This window comes from Etheostoma spectabile, chromosome 1 (genome assembly GCF_008692095.1).
Source record: "Etheostoma spectabile isolate EspeVRDwgs_2016 chromosome 1, UIUC_Espe_1.0, whole genome shotgun sequence".
NCBI classification, from domain to species: Eukaryota; Metazoa; Chordata; class Actinopteri; order Perciformes; family Percidae; genus Etheostoma; species Etheostoma spectabile.
In genome coordinates, this window is record NC_045733.1 from 1,925,930 (window position 1) to 1,948,492 (window position 22,563).

General features: G+C 40.3%; 1 protein-coding gene across 1 annotated transcript in view; it reads left to right on the forward strand.

Moving 5' to 3' along the window:
* Positions 1–20,486, forward strand: part of ush2a (Usher syndrome 2A (autosomal recessive, mild)) — a 221,377-nt gene extending 200,891 nt beyond the window's left edge. Inside the window, 21 exon segments of the mRNA XM_032520470.1 lie at positions 3,401–3,482; positions 3,589–3,734; positions 4,212–4,553; positions 4,700–5,061; positions 5,206–5,575; positions 5,929–6,210; positions 6,344–6,513; positions 7,555–7,870; positions 12,697–12,903; positions 13,162–13,254; positions 13,712–13,857; positions 14,003–14,121; positions 14,536–14,634; positions 14,793–14,969; positions 15,321–15,404; positions 15,676–15,705; positions 15,708–15,816; positions 16,041–16,128; positions 17,020–17,085; positions 18,025–18,225; positions 19,308–20,486. Of these exon segments, the coding sequence (XP_032376361.1) occupies positions 3,401–3,482; positions 3,589–3,734; positions 4,212–4,553; positions 4,700–5,061; positions 5,206–5,575; positions 5,929–6,210; positions 6,344–6,513; positions 7,555–7,870; positions 12,697–12,903; positions 13,162–13,254; positions 13,712–13,857; positions 14,003–14,121; positions 14,536–14,634; positions 14,793–14,969; positions 15,321–15,404; positions 15,676–15,705; positions 15,708–15,816; positions 16,041–16,128; positions 17,020–17,085; positions 18,025–18,225; positions 19,308–19,397 (3,579 nt within the window). The 3' untranslated portion in view covers positions 19,398–20,486.
* Positions 20,487–22,563: the final 2,077 nt, after the last annotated feature.

Genomic DNA, 22,563 nt, shown 5'->3' on the forward strand with positions numbered 1-22,563 from the left:
GCACCATGCCTCTCCACCTGAATATCACACACACACGCATACAGCTGTGCACTTGCAGGGACACATGGGTACCAAACACGATGCATGCAGATGTGGGCTTGTTAGGATACATGCAAATGCACACAAATACGTAAATACAAATACCAATATATTTGCACAAGGTTCAAGGAGCACCCATGCACACTGACCCTTTTATATAAGCTACACATTAAGAAACCCACACACTCCTGTCGAGCCTTGCTGTAGCTCAGCTCACACACCAAAGAGAAGAATGAAGAAATAAAAGATTGAAGAAATTGCTTCCTTGCCCACCATGCTAAGTTGTGTTGAACAATGCAAGATCAGAGAGCTCTTTATGTTTAAATTAAGGAGACCTCTTCCTGTCTCTTTTCTTCTTTCCCTATCATTGCCACCTTTTCTCTCCCTCTGTCTTGTTTACACTTTCTTTTCTTCTACATCTGCGGAACCCCCCCCTCTCCTCCCCATATCGCTCCCTCCTCTGTCTTGACTTCTTGCTCCCTCTTTTCTTTTGTATTTAGCATGATTAGCTAGTGACTTTGATCATCCACACACACATGTACACTGAATTTAGGTTGACAAAAACCTTTTGCTTTCAAATTTTACACTGAAGCTATTCATGTGATCTTTATAGGTTGGCCATTTTTTTCAAAAACAGAACCTCAACCATTTTTCAAAAGCAGTTTTTGCTGCTACAATCTTGTACAATCATTACAGCTATCGTTTTGCTGATGCCTTGGGAAAATACGTAAGATCTGAAATGTAAGTCTTCACTATAACCCAGCCTAAATATTACAGTGAAATCATAAATACCTATTATATACCTACAGTATATATAGATCCAATCTTACAATTGGTGCTGAAACATGATGATGTATCCAAAAGGAAACAGCCATTTAATATTCTCTATTTAATCTTGCCCACGTCAAGGTCAGATACTATATAGTATACATAAAGTACAAATCTAGTGTACATGACAGAAACAGGACAAATATAAGGTTTGGAAACTCATTTCTTGTGTGGTCTTTAGTATTTTCTAAATGCCTGTTTATCTTCACAGCAGAGATGAGAAGATATTGAATTGACCTTAACTCTGTTATTTATGTAATTGCTTCTTCTTTTGTGTGCATGTGTTTGCCTACATATTGCTCAAAATGTGCGTTATAAGATACTGTAAAAGTGTTTTGTGTACATGTCTCTGCACATGTGTATGTATGAGAGAGAAATAGTGTTTGAGGGAGCTGTTAATGTAATGTAACAGTAGTGTGTGTTTTAGTGCTACACCATTTGATTACTGCCTGTCTGCAGATCTGTGTGCGTGTGTGTGTGTGTGTGTGTTTGTGTGTGCACGTGGCAGGCTGAGGTGTTGAATTTCATAGAGCTTGATTGGTGTGTGTGTGTGCATGTGTGTGTATTGAGTGAGCGTGTGTTGAGTGAGTGTTAGGAGGCCGTTAATGTGGTGTGTTTCAGTGATAAAGTGTTTGAATGTATTGCCATCTAGAGGCGTGTAGCAGAGTCTCCATGCTCCTATAAAAGCTGCCAGCGCCAGATGCTGCTATTGACAATGTGCATATGTTAACCGCTTTATAGGCCACATGCCTCACATATTTCACTGGCTTTTAAAGTAGAGAGATCTCTCATTCTTGCTCACTTAATCTGTCTCTCCCTTTTGCCACATCTATCTTCTTTTTCTCCCACTTTAGCTTTTCTTCCATCTTCTTTTACCCATTCGCTCAATCTCTCTCCACCTTACTCTTTTTCACATTCCCCCCTCCTTTTGTCTCTCTTTTATTATTTCTTTAATCGCTTATTAACTTACTCACCTCTTTCTCTTTTATTTTCCTCTTTTCTACTTTTCTGTCCTACATCGCTTTACTTATGTATACTTCATTTAATTCCAATCTTTTTTTTTCTTACAGCCATTATTTCTCACTCCCTCCACCCGTTTCTCTGTCTATCTCTCTCCACCTCTCTCTCTCTCTCTCTCTCTCTCTGTCTATCTCTCTCCACCTCTCTCTCTCTCTCTCTCTCTCTCTCTCTACACTGAGAAGTGCTGTGATTTGCAGGAGGATTTAGCTCGTGTCTAGGTGTCTAGGGGCTTATTAATCCTATTTTACTGTGGATGAAAAACACATTGGCTCCCAGACATGAAAACAGTGAATACATGTATTCTGGTTGTTGTTCAGACAGTTCATCCTTGGTGCCACACTACATTGATTTGTCAGGGTTTTCATTTGATTCAGTTTGAATTGAAGCTTTTTTTATCCTCTTGCTGCTGCATTGAAGTGGGTTACCAGTTAATCTCTTTACATATGCTTGCATATGTGAAGGCATACAATCCTGAACAGAACATTAAAAAAAAAAAACAGACTTAACACGTTAAGAAATGCAGCCTCCTATGTTGTACAAAAATATGTTCACACACACACAGACAGAGGAGAGAGAGAGAGAGAGAGAGAGAGAGAGAGAACTCTTATAGCTGCTTTAAAGCTCACAGTCATTCTGTAAACAAACAAACAAACAGACTGTCCTGGGGCCTAGTGCTCCCTGACTACCATGTCATTGCACGCCAGGGCCTTTTGAAACAACAGTGTGTCTCTTATCAATTAGTAAATTGTGTTCCCACTGTATCTCTCTCACACACACTCACTCTCACACACACTCACTCTCTCTCACACACACACACACACACACACACACACACACACACACACACACACCACACACACACATACACACACACACAAACTAATACACACAGCCACTGTGTTTGCCAGGGTGTTGGGCTGGGTCCCACTGCCTAAAGCTACTGGCAGACTCACTCTGCCTGTGTCTCTGTGTGTGTTTGTGTGTGTTATGAAACGGTGCATGTGTGACATAAACACTCAATCTGGAAGCTTTGAATTCACCCATAAGGGATGGTTGTGTGGCTGCCAGTCTCAGTCTGTCTGTCTCTGCCACTTCTCTGGTGTCTACTTACTTTACCATGGCAGAGCCTGTATGTTGAAATGTTGATATCACAAATCCCATGTCATGTCATCTTAGCTCGCCATTGTTTTAGTGTTCCTTTTCATTCCCCATTTTAATGAGTAATGCACTGGGTTTTATTCATGCAGGATTTGTTTGTGTAACTAACTTGCTCTCTTCTCTCGCTATGGTATGCTACTCACTTTGCTGTTTCCCTTTCCATCTCTGCTCTTTTTTCCTTCTCCTTTTAACTCTTGCCAACCATTCCTTTGTCTTCCCGATTTTCTCTCCCATATACCCCCCTCTCGACAACTATCTCCCTCTTATCCCTTGCCCCTACTTCTCTCCTTTTCTCTGCATTCACACTCATTCAATCTATCTTTATATCATACCTTGGTCTCTCTTTCTGTCTCAGGGTTCAGTCCTAGAAGCAACAGTCTATGGTCTTGAACCATACAGTCAGTATAGTGTACAAATGGAAGCAGTAAACGAGGCAGGTAAGTTGATTATCATAAGTACCTCATTTAAAATATCAGGAATAAATAATACCAGCACTAACCCTTGAACCACTCCGTTGAGCATAGATGTTTTGCAACCCTTCAGGTAGTGTGTCAAGTCCATGGGTAGCCATTAGGACCCTGGAGGCTTCTCCGGCTGGCCTGGCTAACTTTACAGTGGAGCAGAGAGAGCAAGGCAGGGCATTACTGATTAGCTGGGATCAGCCAAGTGCTCCAAATGGAATCATCACGGTACATTCAATGCGCACCACAAAAACACAGAACACATACCAAAGTGTATACACAGCATTGAGCAGGTGACGAGGGTCATGGTGCTCCTCAGATATAATCAGTCTCACATAGTCACGACACGGTAGAAACATAAGATGGATACCAATATTACAGTGTATATATATATATATATATATATATATAGATAGATACACATAAACATACAAAAACCCACAAGTACACGTATAAGTTACCATCTTATACAGAATTTACCCATGTAACTCAGAAAAATATTCATCTATATATGGACACACTTTACGTATATTTTAAACGTAAACCATTACTATTCCTACTTTATTATTTATCTACTTTTTTTATGTCTCGTCCCTCCTCTGTCCTAATTCATCCCAACTAAAATATGTGTTCTTTTCCTCTCCTCTCCCATTTCACTGCATACGTTTCTTTCCTTTTGCCATCTTTCTGTCTCTTCCTTTCTAGATGTACAACTTGTACAGTGAGGGAAACCTGGAATTCAGCGGACTGTCACGCAACTTCCTGTTTCGTCGTTTGGAGCCATGGACCATGTATACTTTGACCCTTGAAGCTTGCACCTTAGCAGGCTGCACACACACCCTGCCTCAGCATGTCACCACAGCAGCAGCTCCACCTGCTTCCCAGCCCCCTCCCAGGCCTCTCTTAATTGGCCCAGACCATGTGTCACTTACCTGGGGCCCTCCTTCCCAACCCAACGGGCCAATTGAAGAGTATTTCTTACTTGGAAGGAGTTTGGAGGAAGTGGAGAGGGGAAGAAGTAATGAAGACGATATTGAAAGGGGAAAGGTTAGTAAAACTAAAGCCAAATCTCTGATGTTAAAGTCAGTGATTTTGAATTAAATCTGAACATTTGCCAGTTAACCTGATAGAATACCCAGGTGCCACCAATAACCATACACCGTACAACTCACCAACCTTAACTCATCCAACAGGTGCTGTTTAGAGAATCATCCCCACAACCTGCTGACACCGTCTCATACACAGTGACTGGTCTGCGTCCCTGGACACAGTACGAGTTCAGTGTCTGGACTCACAACCCAGCCGGACACACCAACAGCCCCTGGGTAACTGTGACAACCAGACAGGCCCCTCCTTGTGGTCTAGCTCCCCCAACAGTGAGTCACCTCCAAGGCCAGCCCGGTGAGGTGTTGGTGTCCTGGACTCCTCCTTTGGAGCCCAATGGGAAACTTCAGTTCTACAGGATTCTGAGAAACAATGTCAGTTTCTCATTTAGTTTTGACCCTACTGTCCTCAGCTACACCGACAACAACCTTCTGCCATTTTCAACATATAGGTATTGCTTGTCTTTACTCATATCATTGTGTTGTCTCAAATGAACTAACCTGAGTGCTTTCTTTTGGGGATTCCATCTAACCACAAACATATTAATTATTTTTGATGGAGAAGAACTTTGTTTCTATTCTATTCTTTTCTACAGCTACTCAATCATAGCTTGCACGTCTGAAGGATGCGTCACCAGCCCACATACAAACATCACAACTTTAGAGGCTCCACCTGCCACAGTGGAAGCTCCCACAGCGGACAGCATTGCATCCACTAGTATAAACATGTCCTGGAGTAAGCCACAGACACAGAATGGAGAGGTGACTGAATATGTGCTGAAACTGAACAACGAAGAAAGTTATCGTGGGAGAGACCTAAATACAGTGTTGTCAGATCTGCTGCCACACACGTCGTACCATCTGGTCCTTTTAGCTTGTACCCGCGGTGGGTGCACCACCAGCTCCACAATATCCATTATGACTGGGGAGGCTCCTCCCACTGGCCTGTCTGCCCCGACTCTTAAGGTGTGTTTGTTTATTTTAGACTTCCAGTGTAACCTCTGTTACCTGCTGTGCAATACCTACTGTACATCTGTAGATTTCAATCCAGAAGGATTCAAAGGAAATTGAACATGCTTGGACATTTCACAGCTCAGCCAGAACAATTTCTGTTCAATAGAACTTGCACAAATTCGCAAAACCTCCTCAACACTGATTATTTGATAATCAGTAGAAAAATTATTTATTTCAAATTTTACACATTATATTATTATTATTATTGATGATATTATTATTTGGGTAACATTCTGTTTTATTTTTTATTTGTTTTGTGTTAACTGTAGCTCTGTATGATGTGAACTTTGACCCTTCCTTTGAAGGTAACTGGCCCAGAGTCAGTGGAGGTAACCTGGAGACCACCAGAGCACCCTAATGGCATCATCACAGGATATGAGCTCCGCAGAGATGGCGAAGTTATCTATGTCGGCACTGAAACCCATTACCATGACTTCACACTTGTGCCAAGCGTGGAATACAGCTACGTTGTCAGGGCCAACAACAGCAAAGGGGCAGTGAGCAGCGCGGCAGCCGCAGCAAAGACTCACCCGTCAGCTCCTTCTGGCGTTGGTCTTCCCACATTGACGCCTCTGGGACCATACCAGGTGAGTCATTCATCTATTCAGTCCATATAAGTAACACTCAATCAGGACATCACTAATGCTGAGGTTTATCTTCCTACTGTCTTTAAATATGTTTTTAAAAAGTCTTTGTGCCGTATGATGTTTGTCTTTCCAGTTGAGAGTAGAGTGGAGTACTCCAGCCCGTCCTAATGGAGACATTGTGAGTTACACTGTGTATCAAAGAGATCCAGTCCAGCTCAGCATCACCAGCGTTGTGTTCACTCCAGGGGACAGTGACTTCTCTGTCCGACACACCACCCTGCATGGGCTAGCTCCTTACCACAGGTCAGTCAAAGCAGAACGTGTAGGGTTTTTGTGTTTATATTTTCATTAAACTGCATTGCCTAACACAGTCAAAAGACAACACCATTTCCTATTTCCATGTGTAATAAATACTATAAAAATGGGGAGAAATACCAGACAAGAAAGTAACAGAGTGCCATCTCTTGGTAACAAAAGAAAACCCTCTTTCAAAATAGATTCAAAGCAAGAAACAGAGAGAGACAGAGAGAAATAAAGAAAAGGTACACAACCTTGAAGACAGAAGTGTAGACCTGTGTCTATTTCTGTGTGTACCAGTGTGCTTGTGTGATTGTGTATGTGTGAATGTGTGTAGGTGGTGATTAAATTCAGATAATAAAAGCTCATCAGCCTTATCATCTAAAGATCGCTCCCCCTCTCTGATGACCTCTATCCATTTAACTCATCTTCATCTTCTCTCTCTTTTTATCCCCCTCCTCTCTATCACCTCCTTTTTTTCTTTCTCCAAAAAAAACAACAGTACATCCAAATAAGTTACATCCTAATGTTGGTTGTCTGCTAAGGCTCAATTGACATTTGGTTGAGATCAACGTAATTTTAAATATGCTGTTTATTACCTGATTTTTGATTGGACAACTACTCCATTTTGCTGGGCTACAATCCTGGCTTTGATGGTTTGTAGTTTGGAAATACATGTTCAGCTCTTTTACTGCCCATTAAAATCAGTTTCTGAATACATCTGACACAAGAAATAGGTGCAATATACAACTGCTTAATAATGCATTGTTTTGTTTATATAGCCCATAATTTGTGAGTTTCAAGAGACAGCAAGTCACAGTCTCTAAACTCTCCAAGTAGTTTACTGATTTGCAAGGGTGTGATTTGTATGGCTGATTGTCAGTAAATGTTTTCCAGATTTAAGTCTGCTATTATGGTCTATCGTTGTCAACAATGTAGAGTATTTAAGTTACATGTGTTTGTGTTTCACAACTGTCCCTTACACAATACACAGATATCACTGACTATTGCATTTAAAAACGTGTGCCTGCCTTTCTGTGTGTGTAGGTATGAAGTGAGGGTGGAGGCTTGCACTGCGCTGGGCTGCTCCTCCAGTGACTGGTCATCTGCACTCACTCTTGAGGCTCCCCCTGCTGGACAAACAGTGCCACTGTTAGATCTCCAGCCCAACACACACACAGGCCTAGAGACCACCTTTCTACTCACCTGGTCCCCTCCAGCTCAGCCAAATGGTAGAGTTCTTCATTACGAGGTGTACCGCAGAATGGACCTTACCACTGATGCAGCAACACTTGTCTACAGGAATATCTCTACTACTTTCAAAGATGAAGCACTCCAGTCGTATACTGTATACCAGTACCAGGTACAATGCTCTGTGCATTTATATGTGTGTGTGTTTGTTTAAAAAAACCAGAACTGCTGCAAATACTAACTGGTTAGTCCTGGTAAACTTCACTTGACTGAATTAATAGGCTCCTTTGAGATGAGACAGGTCTGCGCAGAATTATGTCCGACTTGATCCCGACTTGCTCTGACTTCATCCACACGTAGGCAATGATAATCTCATGAGAGCAAGGCGGTTGCAGTTGCTTTTCACCGAGTGCAAGACCCAGGCGGACCCAGAGCATGCTGGGAAACGCCGGCCTCTCAACTGATTTAACAGCTGATTGGTTCACAATCGACTCAACATGATGACGTTTTGTATAAACTTTTTATTGATTTTGAATCGGAGGGATTTTAATTGCTATTTGTCTTATTCTTTACAGAACACCTATTGTGTGGATGATAGTTACGTTTAGAAGTCAGAGAGACTAAATCTGTTTAGATCACAGACCATCTACAGTGTGTTGTTAATTAACATCAACAACAGATCACATGTAGAGCATTTTGACAGATACTCTGTCATAATCAAAACAACTAGAGACTGTGTACAAGCTGATATATGGGTCTGATAACATTTTATTGAATCGGAATCGCACCACAATGTTTTTGTCGCTTCCTGTTCAGCCTGAAGGCTGCTGAAATCGGCTGGAATCCGTCCAACCTGAAAGCGGATTTTTGTCACCGCCTGCCGCCTGCTCTCGTCCACTTTATAGGCGAGGCGCAGTTGATCTATGACTATGTATCCAGATCTGAGAGGAAATGGAAACCAATCCTTCTGTAGTCACTAAAACAGAGTAGCACTCCTTAAATGTTTTAGTTCTTGTTCTTATTTGTATTAGAAATATATCTAAATTGCTCAGGAGCAACATAGCTCAACAAATTTGTATATCATTTTTCAAGTTTAAATTTTACAGACATTATTTATTTTGAAAAAACACTTATTATTCAGAAGTATAAAACATGTAATAGAATAGATGTACTGTATTTTTTCAAGAAAATAAGAATTACAGAAAATAAGAATTAACACAAAATGTGTGAATGGGTTTTGCATATACAGAAATAGGATTACTTATTGTCCTCTGCAAGGAATGTAAAAACAAAGTAAAACGTATTATTGTGATCAGTGGAAAACTAATTTGAAGTTGAGATCTGATGTGGCTGAAACATTAGAAAATGTAGCCTGTTTTCCCAATGAAATGTTTTCCAAAAGTCCAGTCACACGCACACATCTTAACTGATATAGTCTATCCATACACGCCAACATACACAGACATACACACTCAAGCCCAGTAATCAGACAGGTGTTAAATGATGGCGTACATATTCATGCTGTTGTGCTGTGCGTTGATACGCTAATTGACAGGCTAGCCCTTTGGAAGCAACAATAACATTAGCATTCCTGCCTGTCAGACATACGAGCTGAGGCCAGAGAACTTGTGTAATTGATTGAGTTTGCCTGATTGTGGTGCCGTCTATATTTACGAGGGTCCTAATTTATGACAGGAGGAGGGAGGGAGGGAGGAGCTTTGGGAGATGACGGGCGGGCAACAGAGCCATTAATCACTGGGCCCTCAGAGCACCCCACTTCCTGATTACCAGCCAGCCAATCGAATTAACTGTTAGGCCCCTTGGTAACAGAGCTTGTATTGGAAAGACCTTTTAATGGTGACCGCTACACGTCCCCTGAGGATTTGTCAGTGGGGGATTGTGGTACGCGGACAAGGTGTAGGTATGTGTGTTGTCCATAAACACGTGTACACAGTAGTGTGTTTGCAAACTGTGCATGTAAACGTGTGTGTGTGTGTGTGTGTGTGTGTGTGTGTGTGTGTGTGTTGTGTGTGTGTGTGTGTGTGTGTGTGTGTGTGTGTGTGTGTGTGTGTGTGTGTGTGTGTGTGTCAGAGACGGTTAAGTGAAGATTGTAAAGTTATCAATTGTGTATTGTCTTAATTTTCAAGCAATAACTTGTATTTTTTCTCAGTGTCTGCCTCTCGATCCTGTTGGTCCTTTTACCTACCTACCTGTCTGTTTTTTTCTGCATCTGCCTGGCTGTGTTTTTATTTAGCTGTTAATCTGTCTATGTACCTATCTGGCTCTCTTCCTTTCTCTCTGTGTTTCAGGCGTACACAAGGACGATAAGTCAGTTCAGTTTAGCACACCACAGTGCAGAGAGAGAAATCATATTAGGCTAATTACACTGGGTCATAAGCTCCTATTGACAGCTTTATGCTTGGTTTTAATTACTGCCCACTTTCACACAACTTAGCCCCTTCACCCCAAGTAGATGCACCCGCCAAGTAGCTCTGTTGGCCTATCAGAGTGCTCAGATCGAGTCTGCAGTCCAACCATCCAATAACAACGCTCAAACTTTGGCTCGTAGCTTCCTGAAGTCATTTGTTGCCATGGTGGCTCATTTGCTGCCATGGTAGCTAACAGGGTATATTTTTTATTTTGTGTCTAATAAGCCAAATCATGGCCCAATAGGAGAAGAGAGGACAAGAGACGAGAGAAAGCAATAAAAAGTCTGTGGATGATATAACGACCAAGTGATGAGTTCTACCTTTTAGCAGTGGAACAAGGGCAAGGTGAACTGGACTGACTTTAGTTTTGAAGATTCTCGCTCTGTTCTGTCTATGTGGCACAAACTTCTTAATCAAACCCACAAGCCTTGCGTCATGTTGAGGCTTTAACTGTGTTGCTGCTAGGGGAAGAACATGGTTGTTGCTGGGTAGAAATATTTTATTGCTGCAGTTATAAATTTATGTGATGGCAGGAGCTAATTTAATTGAAACTCTTTTAAGCAACAAGTCAAGTCACATTTCTCTGCGGTAACTACGTATGAGAAGTAGAAAAGTTTTTCTTTCACCTTTCAGTTTTTCCCCGGGTTTTTAACCAGACATGTTGTATCATTTCTTAAGTTCAATATTTATACTTTTTTATTATATAAAAAAGTATAGTACAACCATTATTTGGGTAGATACTTAAAACAACAATATAATGAAAGCTTTAATGTCTCATACCTAGTGTACACACATTCACAAACACTATGAAGAGATCTCATAGCCGTTAACTGCACGCTTCTCTCTGACCTTTTTCCTTATCAGAGTGACAGCATGTCCATTATCTACTTCCTTCTATCCATACACCCAGCCTTCTCACTTCTCCACACAGACTCTTGTCCTGTCCTTTTGTCGCAGCTCTTGCAACACTCTCAATTGGCAAGTGACATACATGCAAGCATCCTTACCAGGTAGAACACCCTGCAATGTGTGTTAGTAAGATTGGATTTATTTCAGCTGTAGTTTTGAAGGTCTGCCTCAAAGAAGAATAAATGCCATGTTGGGACTTCCTTATTCATATTACTCCTTACCAGCACCTCATAGTCAACACCAACGCAGACCCTTGCAGTGTTTTGCTCAAGGGTTTGCTGTCATTCTGAATGCACCGTTAATTAATCAGTTAGTATAACAAACACATATTAGGTGGAAACACAAACAAGATGCTGCACAAACATGTGCCACATTTGAAAAGTGGAAAAGAGAATGGAGCAGAATAAATACATTATTAGCAGAAAAAGGGCAGTAAAAGCAGGTGGAGTTGTTGAGGGCCACAACAATGGCCAATCACATCAGCTCCTCTCATCCCCTTTAAAGCAACAGACAGTTTCACGGGCCAGTGGACAAGTCCAGGTTGGAGGAAGCTATTCAAGTCACACAAATATTAATACACAATACCCCAAATAAGTCTTCAAGGGCAGATGTGTCCGTCCTTCTTTGAGTTTAATGGATTAGATTAGACACTAAAATGTTGTGTTTGTGTAAAGTGATTTTAATAAGTGAATATAAAGGTTGCATTCAGTTACTCCTTTCTGGATACATTTGCATGCACACAATGATGCAACTGCTACAAATACTGCTACAAAACAACAATCCTATCTGCAAAACTAAACTATACAAGCAGATACATTTGGAGCCCCATTGTCCACCCTTCTTTCTGTCCTCCTCATCTTCCCCATTCACAGTCTCTCCATCTTCCATTCTTCTTTCCCCATCTCCCATCTCAGTCCATCTGTGCTGTCACTTAGATCAATCAGTCTGATTGATCACAGCCTAATTGACTATTATTGAGGTTAATTCAACTCTTAACACACTTGCATGCACAAGCATACACGCACAAAACTCGCCATCACAGCTACAAACAACACATCACACACACAGACACACACTTTCAACAGTAAAGCTCAGGCCCATCCATCTGCCTTCTGTGCTACTTCTGACAGGCTACAGATGACTTACACATGCAAATCTCCACCCTGCCTGACCCTGTGCTGTGTACACCCTCTAATTATACCCAACACAAGCACACAAATAAGATTACTTGTGTGTGTGTGTGTGTGTGTGTGTGTGTGTGTGTGTGTGTGTGTGTGTGTGTGTGTGTGTGTGTGTGTGTGTGTGTGTGTGTGTGTGTGTGTGTGTGTGTAACTCCTAACTCCTTGATGAAGGTGAAAAGTAATTGTCATGCAGATATGTTAGTGTTGGGTTGCATGTTGAAAAGGTTTTGCTCTCACTGTTGATGGTAGTTTTGATGGATGATCCAATGAATTGACTTATATCCTTTTTGGTGGTCCGGTGGATACTGGATAATTAAGAGAAGCTTTCATCATTAAAATGCATCTAAAATCCTAATGATGGGAGAACAAAGTTTATGCCTGGCTCTCACTTTGTCTCCGATGTTCTCTCCATTATTCACCATCAGTTATAAATGTGAATTAAATCATATTATTAACTAATATGTGGTTTTGGCCGACAGGTGTGGGCAGTGAATTCTGCCGGTCGTGCTGCTAGTCCTTGGGCCAGTGGGAGAACAGGACCTGCCCCACCTGAAGGAGTAGGCACGCCTATTTTTCTGCGTGTTTCGGCAACCTCAGCAGTGGTGGACATCCATCCTCCAGCCCGACCCAATGGGATTGTTAGCCTTTACAGAGTGTTCTCAGTAAACCACAACAACCAAACTCTGGTAAAGCACATACTGTAATACTGCTAAAACAATACACTGTTTAATAACTTGTTCTGAGTTTCTCAAATAGATTTCTTTGCTGTCTTCCTCCCTTTTCTGAAACTACAGCCCCCGTTTCTGTGATCACTCACTCTCATTCCCTCCTCTCCCTCTCCTGTTTTTTCTTCTTTCTCCTCACACATCAAATATTTGCTTCTCAATTATATGACCACCCTAAATGTAAACATATCTCACCCTCACACTTTCCCCTTCCTGTAGCTTTCAGAGAGTACATCCCATCAGCAGACACTCCATGGTTTGCATCCTTACACCCGATACTTGGTAGGAGTAGAAGCCTGCACCTGCTATCAGGTAATAAACTTTGTCATGAAAGTGAGATCACAGATTCTGGTTATCTCGCCTTCTGGTTCCAAAATAGCACCTTAGACTAGTACAATGAGAGATTTGACAGATGTATAGATACATTGAATAAATGATAATCCATTTAGGTTTTCTTTGAAATGTTTCTTGGAAAAGAAAGGTGGTCTTCAGTTTGGATAGCATCACTAATTTGGAGACGTATTGTTTTGCAGGGCAATTAAGCTTACTCCCATTTGAGTAATATGCATGTAATGATATATTTACCACAATGTAACTGCTTGCCTTAGATAAGCATATTTTTACTGTAAAATACTTGCACAGATGCACTTCCACCACTGAGTACATATGAGACTGTACAAGTGCAGTACAGTGGCAGAATTTATGAAGACAAACTATATACACAATATGCCAACATGGAGATTGTTTCTCGGTTTTCAACATTTAACAGTGCTGTAGTCAGGGTCCATTGAGTGAGCTCCGCACCCTGGCTGCCCCCCCAGCCCACCAGCCTCCTCCTCGCCCCGTCACCCTGACCTCTCGCTCGGTTCAGCTGGAGTGGGACGAGCCTCTGGTACCTAATGGAGTCATTGAGAGGTAAGTAGAAAACAAAAAAGTGCACATTGTTCAGTGCATTGTCAACGCAGATTTGCACAATGAGTGAAACACGCTGCATGAAACGATGCACATACTCTAATCTCATTCTCATTTGCTCACTCACTCTCTTTATCTCTGTTTCCAGCTGTGAGCTACATCTCAGATCCCCTTGCCCCCAGCCCCCCCAGCCTGTACCCCTCCCTTGTGTTGAAGGCCCAAAAGAAATATGTTTCTTTGGTAAAAGAAACAGCTACAATGTGACAGGTAACTCCGTGGCTATGTCAAGTCAAGATATTTTAAAAATGCATAATAACACTAAGCTGTCCTAACACATTTAAAAAAAAAAAAAAAAGATATTCGCATGAGTACCAAAACTAGAATAAGAAAGAGAAACAATGACCACAATTATAAAACCAATTACACTTCCCAGTAAATTCTCAGTAGTGAGTAACCCATTGATTATACACAATTGGGGGAGCTATAAAGACTTAAGCAAGCTTCATGACTAGGACACAGGTGAGAATAATTGATCTGAACTGAGAGACTGCAAGCCTTCATCAGCTCACAGACCCATCATTTTAGGTCTGGGGAAAGGAACTTACGTAGTGTGTTGTCTGTTTGTCTGTCTGTCCGTGTTGTGTGTTTTGTGTAGATAAACAACTGAACTTATTTGTGCAGGTCTCCAACCATACTCCACCTATCAGCTGAGAGCTGCCTGCTTCAACAACATGGGCAGCACTGCCTCCAACTGGACTACAGTTACCACACTCAGCGAAGGTAACAAATGTATCCTATCCCTCAACTCTCCCAGCTAACCAGTTAAATAAACAAAAACCCATCCAAAGTTGTAACCTCTCTCTCTCTCTCTCTCTCTCTCTCTCTCTCTCTCTCTCTCTCTCTCTCTCTCCCCCCCCCTCTCTCTCGCCCCCCTCCAGCTCCCCAGTATGTGTCTCCTTTCTCTGTGGGCAGCAACCTGACAGTTATTTGGCTGGACTGGACAGGGTCCTTCTCCCTCAACGGCTACCTGAAGGAGTATAGTGTGACAGAGAGCCAGCTGAGGGTCTATACCGGCTTCTACAGCGATCTCCATATTCCGCGCACCTCACAGAAAAGTGAGAGAGCGCACACACACACACACACACACGCACACACAAACACCAAACACACATATATCCACTTACAAATGTATTCAAGGTGGTAACAGATAACTATACACACTTTAGGAGGGATTTTTACCTCTACAGATATACAATACAGCAGAAATATACATTTATACAGGCAGTAACAAAATATGGTGTGTTATTAGACTGCTGATGCATAGGGGAATGCAAAAAATGAATGAATACATAAAAATATACTATAAATATACTTGATGATTCTGAAGCCTCTAAGCCTAACTTTGTTTCACAGGATTAACAAATGTTATCATTGCGGCGTCTCTTCTTCTCTCCCTCTGTTCTTAGCTCTATCATTTCAGGTGACTTGTACCACAAAAGGTGGCAGTGCCAGTACTCCCACCATCAGATATAGCCCTGCCACAGGCTTAGGTAACACCCACGCATGCATTCATGCACGCACGCACGCAGCAAGCACGCACGCACGCACGCACGCACAAACACTCTCTGCTGGAATCAATCCTTGTGTAAAATCAAACCTGAATCTGAATATTACTCGCTTCAATTCAGTGAAATTTTCTAAGACATACACAAAAAGTACATAGAATGAAACATATAGTTTAAATCTCTCTCTCTCTCTCTCTCTCTCTCTCTCTCTCTCTCTCTCTCTCTCTCTCTCTCTCTCTCTCTCTCTCTCTCGCAGATCCTCTTGAGCCTGAAGACAGTGGTAAAGAGATGTGAACCTGTCAGCAACCCCAGTGTACTCTGAGCTGTGGTTCATCTTGTTGTTAACCCTGCTGGGTCTATTTCTGCTAGCCATACTGCTGGGCCTTGTGTTACAAAGGTATTCTAATATAACACGCAGCATGTAAAAGGTTTAAGGCATGAATAGAATGGAATGGAATTTCTTCTTCTCAGGTACTCTGCAATTTAACTGCAATAATACGTAAAACTAAGCAAACTAAACTTGTACTTACAAAACACAACACCATCTATGTTAAAACACATACAGTTTAATTTGAGGAAGACTAAGAACAAAAGGGTGTGAATCACATTTCTCCCCTCTAGAGCCCTGAGGAAAAATCCATCAGCCAGAGAGCGCCCCCCGCTGGTCATGCTTCAGAAGACGAGGAAGTCTGGGGGAGAGACGTACATGGTGAGAGGAGCAGAGAAACAAGACGCACATTGAACAACAATAACATGATAGTAGGGCAGAAGGCAGTAAGAGAGACAGAGAGAGGTAGTCAGGTTTACAAAGAGGTGAAAGCTGAAGCAAAATTAGGGCTTATAAAACGGAAGGTGGGGGCTGTTGCATAAGTATTGTATTTGATTTCTTAAACTCACTAGGTAACTGAATCAAAAGTCTTTTTTTCTGAAGATTGTACAATTTAGAAAAGGGTGTCTTTTTAAGAGCAGCTGTTTCTTTATCTATGTTCCACCAGAGGGGGCTGCAACATCAACTGTTACTGAAAAGTTCTTAGAATATAAATATATTTCTGTGGCTGATACCATATCAGTGAGTAACCGGTTCAGTTTTAGCAGACCCTTTACACGTTTGTATGCCAACAGTAAAAAAAACTTCTGGAACTTAAGTTTTCATTTGTTTGATGGTTTTACATAAATTAAACTATGACATTTGTTTATACAGCGGGTTTTCTCATGCCTATGAAAAGCATTTTATAAATGGGAACATTTTATCTGGTATATTTAAGTTTGTCATCATCCCTCGTTATCTCTCAAATCACCCATTACCAGTCACTACCAACAGCACTGCTCCTTAAACAAAATTATCTACTTTTTTCCACTAGTTGATTAATTACCTTATTCATTTACTTTCTAACTTTTTATGATTTATTTACTACTACTTTATTTCAATTTATCCCACTTAATACACTTTTTTATTTAAATATCCTTTTTGCTTTTTTTCCATTCACTGTCAATCTCTTCTGTTACATTTTTTTTTTAATATCTGCTTTCTCCATCCTCTCATATTTGCCTATCTGTCTATCTTTCGCTCTCTCTCTCTCTTTTTCTTTCTGTCTCTCAGAGGCCCTGTCCTGAGTTGTGCTCTAAACATCACTCCAGCTCAGTGTTCCTCCCTGACCGTCCTACAGTAAGACCATTTTCTATATTTACTGTCAAAACCCTAAATGTTTATTTTGTTGTCCCCCTGCAGTTTGACACTGTAGCAGACTGTGTTGAGATCAGCAACGTTATACTTAAAAGCTACACTGTGTACATTGAGGTATGGGATTGTGAATTTGTGTGGGCGCCTTTCTACGCATGTCTGTGTTGCTTGTGTATGCATGCTTTGTGTGTGCTTTATCAGATGAATTATTATAAAGGTAAGACATGTTGTGTAGTCTGTCAGTTCATCCTGAAATACAGTGTTGACTTTGTATATGCAACAAATAAAATCATCTGCTATATCCAAAGTTTACAGCAACAACTATGAAGCCAGAGTTCATATTACTTTCACCCGCCAATAAAAAATGTTGTTGGTTGTTAAAAGTATGACAATAGGAGCTAATATACATATTTAAATTATATCTAAGTGTTCTATATTGTTTACATTTAAAATAAATATTTTACTGCTGCTTTTGATGGAGGCAACAAAATTAAGAATATATTTACCTACATGTTTTCGCTATTTAGTTCACATATAACAGGAATATCCAGATCTCAGAAAGGCTGCATTTAAGCTTTGAAACTAAATTTGTATTTTATTTTATCTGCTTGTTGCTTGTTTGAAGTTATGGTAACTCTTCTTGGGTAGAATGTTTTTGCATGTTTTATCCCATGCAAAAAAGAAAAGATTACCTAACCTTACACTACTACTTTAGAGTACACCCCAGTTTTTCCGAGCTGCCATTAGTTTCCATTTACTACAGTAACATGAATTTCATATTTGCGGAGTCATGTGATTACTGAGGTAAAAACAGTTTTTCTTAATCATAATTAAAAAAGTTTGCAGTAATATAAATTATAGGCTACATGATTTGTAGTGCGGTCTTGTAAATCACTATCCGACTAAAATCAAATCTGTTTTCAGGGTCTGACAGACACAAAGATAGTCGGCAGCAGTTCACAGTTCAGCCCCATGTCCGTCCTGCGGGTCCCCAGCCAAACAGACCTCAGTCAGGCATACTCCCAGCATTCCCTGCACCGCAGTGTCAGTCAGCTGATTGACAGGAAGTCACTGATGATGGAGGAAGGAAGCTGGGACAACCCACTGGGACATGATTCAGGACTGGTGAGGATGGAAATATGTTTATGTTAAATTAGTTTGTTAAAGTTACTAATAAAATACAGTAATAACAATACTGACATAGTCAGGAATACCAGGACAGCCACATATTAACACATTTACTCTCAAGTCAAGTGTTAATTTTGGTGGGTCTGAGAAATTTGTGGGAAACTGGCCATGGAGTAAAGTAAAAGAGTGTGCTTTGGAAGCAGTCTAGCTTTTACCTGCCATTACCTGTTAGTCTTTGTAAATGTATGCAAACTCAGTGGAATTGTGGCTTTGCCTGTCTAAGATACCAAAATGCAGGGGCAGAATAACACACAAACAAACACAGACAAGACACATGGGAAGCAACACAGGGAGAAGCATGTGTGTCAAAAGCATTGCCTTGAATTAAATATAAAAAAGGAACAAAGCTCCATTCAAATTTATTTTTTGGTAAAATGAGATTTACATGTATTTTTGTGAAGATTCATTTTATAGATTACCTCCTCAGGTTTAGTGAAATATTTGCAAAATGTAATGAACGGTAACTACATCCATATATATTGTGTTCTGTTCCTTGATTTAAGTAGGGAATTTCATACTGTAACATGGTACAACTCGCTTGTAAGTTTAGTAGTGGTAAAGATTAGCAGAAGGGTGATGGGTCACGTTTGTTGTTGGTGTTCAGTTGTCCTACGGTTGAGATGGACATTAAACTGGACCTTCAGTTGACCTGAAGCTGCTGTCCCCATGCTCTTGCTTTAGCCAAATTTCAAAAGTAGTTTTAATTCAGTAACTGCAAATGTTAACGTTTTAACGTTAAGAGTAACCAGCGTAATATAACACATTTATTTAGCATAATCTCAGAAGGACTAAGTATCAGAAGCAAACTGGGTTATGCACACAGACAATGTTGCTCATTATCCCAATATGTTGGTAACTCAGTAAAAGGAATGACTTCTCAAGGAGTTAGTCATTCCTTTTGCAGAGTATCACCGGTGTCACCTGTCATCTCTGTCTCTGGACTTACAGTGCGTACAGTAAATGTTGCCACCCTTTTAAATACTTAAGACCTAATCGTGATCTCATGTGTTCTTTTTCAGTATGTGGAGGAAGATGAGTTTGTGGACGCCATCAAGGCCTTGAGATCTGTTAAGAAGGAGCACACCATGTTCTCTGACACTCATCTTTAAGATCTCTCATCCAATCAGGTATCGCCGTTGCAATTCAGACCTAGTTTGAAACCAAGACAGTGAAACATTCATACCTGGCATTTAGTGTAAGCTGAATTTAGGAAGAAAGATAATGTAAAAATCCATTGATGATGAATATTTCCTTCATTTGATTATGTCCAAAATGCACTGGTACGGTGCTAATAATGTTTTGATGATTCAATTTGGATCCAAAGTTGTAAAAGAAAGCCAGAGACCTGAGAAGGGGATAATAATGGTTGTTTTACTGCAGAATTCACCTTAAACTACTTTAAAATAGGTGTTTTACCCCACTGTGTGTACTGTATGCCCCTCCCTCTAGGGACTAATAGTCTTAACTTGAGTAGAGACCGGGATCCAACATCTAGGAAAACGTTTTGGTTATGGACCCTGTCTGCTGTGATTGTGTAGATTGTGAGATAAAAAGCTGCAGTATATTGGCTGCGTAACTTTGATGTATCCATATCTTGATTGTAATTATACAGTACAATGTATCTTAAATCCTGCTCAGATTAAGAATCGTCTCTGATTGCCAACTGTTAGTTGTTTAGTTATTTTAAAGGCAGAAAGATCAACTGTAGCAGGTTTGCTTCCCATTATCCAGAATCAAACCAGTTTAGAAGTCAAATATCAAAGGTTTTTATCATGTCCTCAACAAGTACTTGTGCCTAGTATGCTTACACAATATCAGCAGCAGCAATCCTTTTAGTTGTAATAGACACATTGCCTTGGTGTTAGCTTCATGACAAAAAATGCCAACTGTTTTTATTAATTTGTTAATGTGTCTGGGAATCACAGATGTGCCGTTCAATTGTTGTGATTATGTGATGTAACTTGAAAGCCCAATCTGTGATTTTTTTTGTTTTTGTTTTTTACCATATCCTTTGTTGACCTACAGTTTACTGTGATTTAAATTTAGAAGGAACTGGACATCATGAAATCGAGCTTTGTTCAACTGTAGTGAAGCTGAATGTCTGGGTTTGATTTTAGTTTACTGTCAGTGAAATCCAGACTCAGTGTTGTTTGTCTGTGGCCTAATTTGTATTATCAAGAATGCAATCAGCTTAAGAAAAAAAGAATCTCAGCTATTTCCTGTTTGGGTGTTATAGCAGGAGTGAAACATTGTTTATTTTTGGATTCCACAGATTGGGCCTTTAATTTTCAAAAGCTAAACATCATAAAAAACAGTATTGAGAACAAGATGTTGAATTTCAGTGTTTTTATGTACAAAATTGAAGCCTACTGTATTGTTTTAAACTTTTTCTTTTTTACACTGGCAGTATTATTTATGGTTGTTGTTTTAAAAAAGTCTTATTTATAGATGATTCATTGATTAATGTTTGTGTTTTTCTGAGAAATTATAAATGGTCTATGGTCAAAAAAATACTCTTTTCTACTCATTTTCTGCACTTCAAATGCATTTGAAATAGTATAGCATTAAGTTAAAAAGTTTACACTGGTCCTCAAACAAACAGCTTTTAGCATGCCTGTGTCTCTGTTAAGATTCCAATGTTGGCTGCAGACATTTGAAATGATCCAAGAATTAGTCGTCATACATCTATCTATCTCCCAATATCCTATATCTGTGAAACTTATTTTCCATTTTATTTTACAGTACAGAAAAGAGTCACTGCAATAGTGCTACCTGAATATTTGTCAATGAGGTTAACATTGTGCCATAGTTTAAATATTTATATAAACAGAACAGTTTGCACATAGTTAAATTGTGTGTGTGTGTATGTGTGTGTGTGTGTGTGCGTGTGTGTGTGTGTGTGTGTGTGTGTGTGTGTGTGTGTGTGTGTGTGTGGTGTGCGCGCGCGCCGTGCGTGCGTGCGCAAGAGAGGAACATCTTCAAGCTGAAGATCAAATGTTCTTTTCTGCTGAGTTAGTAAAACACAGATGTGCCATCAGCTGTACAGAGACTTGGTTACCACACGTGAACACACAGAGGGCCGGTATCTCCATCAAAAGCAGCAGTAATTTAATTTTGCTCCTGTGTCCCTTAAGGGAACATCAAGGCAAGTTTGAAATTAACAAACTGGCAGTAACAACCGTGCCCTCGCTCAAGGACAGCAGTCTGACAGGGCACTTCTAAAAACATTCACAGCCACATTCACAGCATTGTCACCACGGAGGGAGGGAGAGGTGTTGTGAAAAGAGAGCTAGTTGAGTGATTGCAAGGGACCAGTATGCCCTGAGCTACACACAAAGACACACACACACACAGGGTTTATTAAACTCATAATCACAAGACGACAGACGACATCTCAGAAAGGAGACTGTCTGAACGGGAAGGTTAGTGAAATGAAAGCGCTGGTGGACACACACACACACACACACACACACACACACACACACACACACACACACACACACACACACACACACACCACACACACACACACAACACACACAACCAACACCTCTATGACGCTCAAAACAAAACAAAATTTGGTGGACTTTGGCGGTTATCCACACAAACCATGTTGCTAAAAACTGACTGGCAGCCTTGTTTCAGCGTGTTTTTCCCCTTTTACAGAGTCAGTTTTAAAGGTTAAACTGCAAATGAGGTTTAACTTTGTAATAATACTAATTATTAATAATGAAGGATCTCCTGTAAATGGTCTGTTTGCTCTGCTCTTCAAATTTAAACCAAATTATATTATAAAATCAACTGTTTTCCTCCTGTCAATACCTTTCCCGGAAATTCCCCTGAGGAAAAGGAAACCGTTTAGTTTTGAGGGTTTTTTAAGTGAACACATTTGACATGACTTAAGGTTTTCTGAAATGTTAAAATTTTAAACATTTTGATCAGTTCGCACTGAAAATAAAAAGAAAAGCAGCTTTTCAAACACAAAAAGGGAAAACGAGTACGGGCATTTTAAAACAAAAATGTTTTCCTTTAGCTCCTATGTCTGGCGAAATTTAAATTGTAAACATAGCCGATAGGAAAACAAAAAGGGGACAGACAGATTTTAGAAACAACAAACAGAAATGTGCGAATACATTTAAAACTTTTAAAAGTTTTAATAAAAAATAAAACCCTAAAATTTACTTAAAAAAGGGTCTTGTAGGAAAGTAAAAAGCGTTGGTCCAAAACCCGGGTAATCAATATGGCTTATAGATTTTAAAAAATGTGTAATAAACA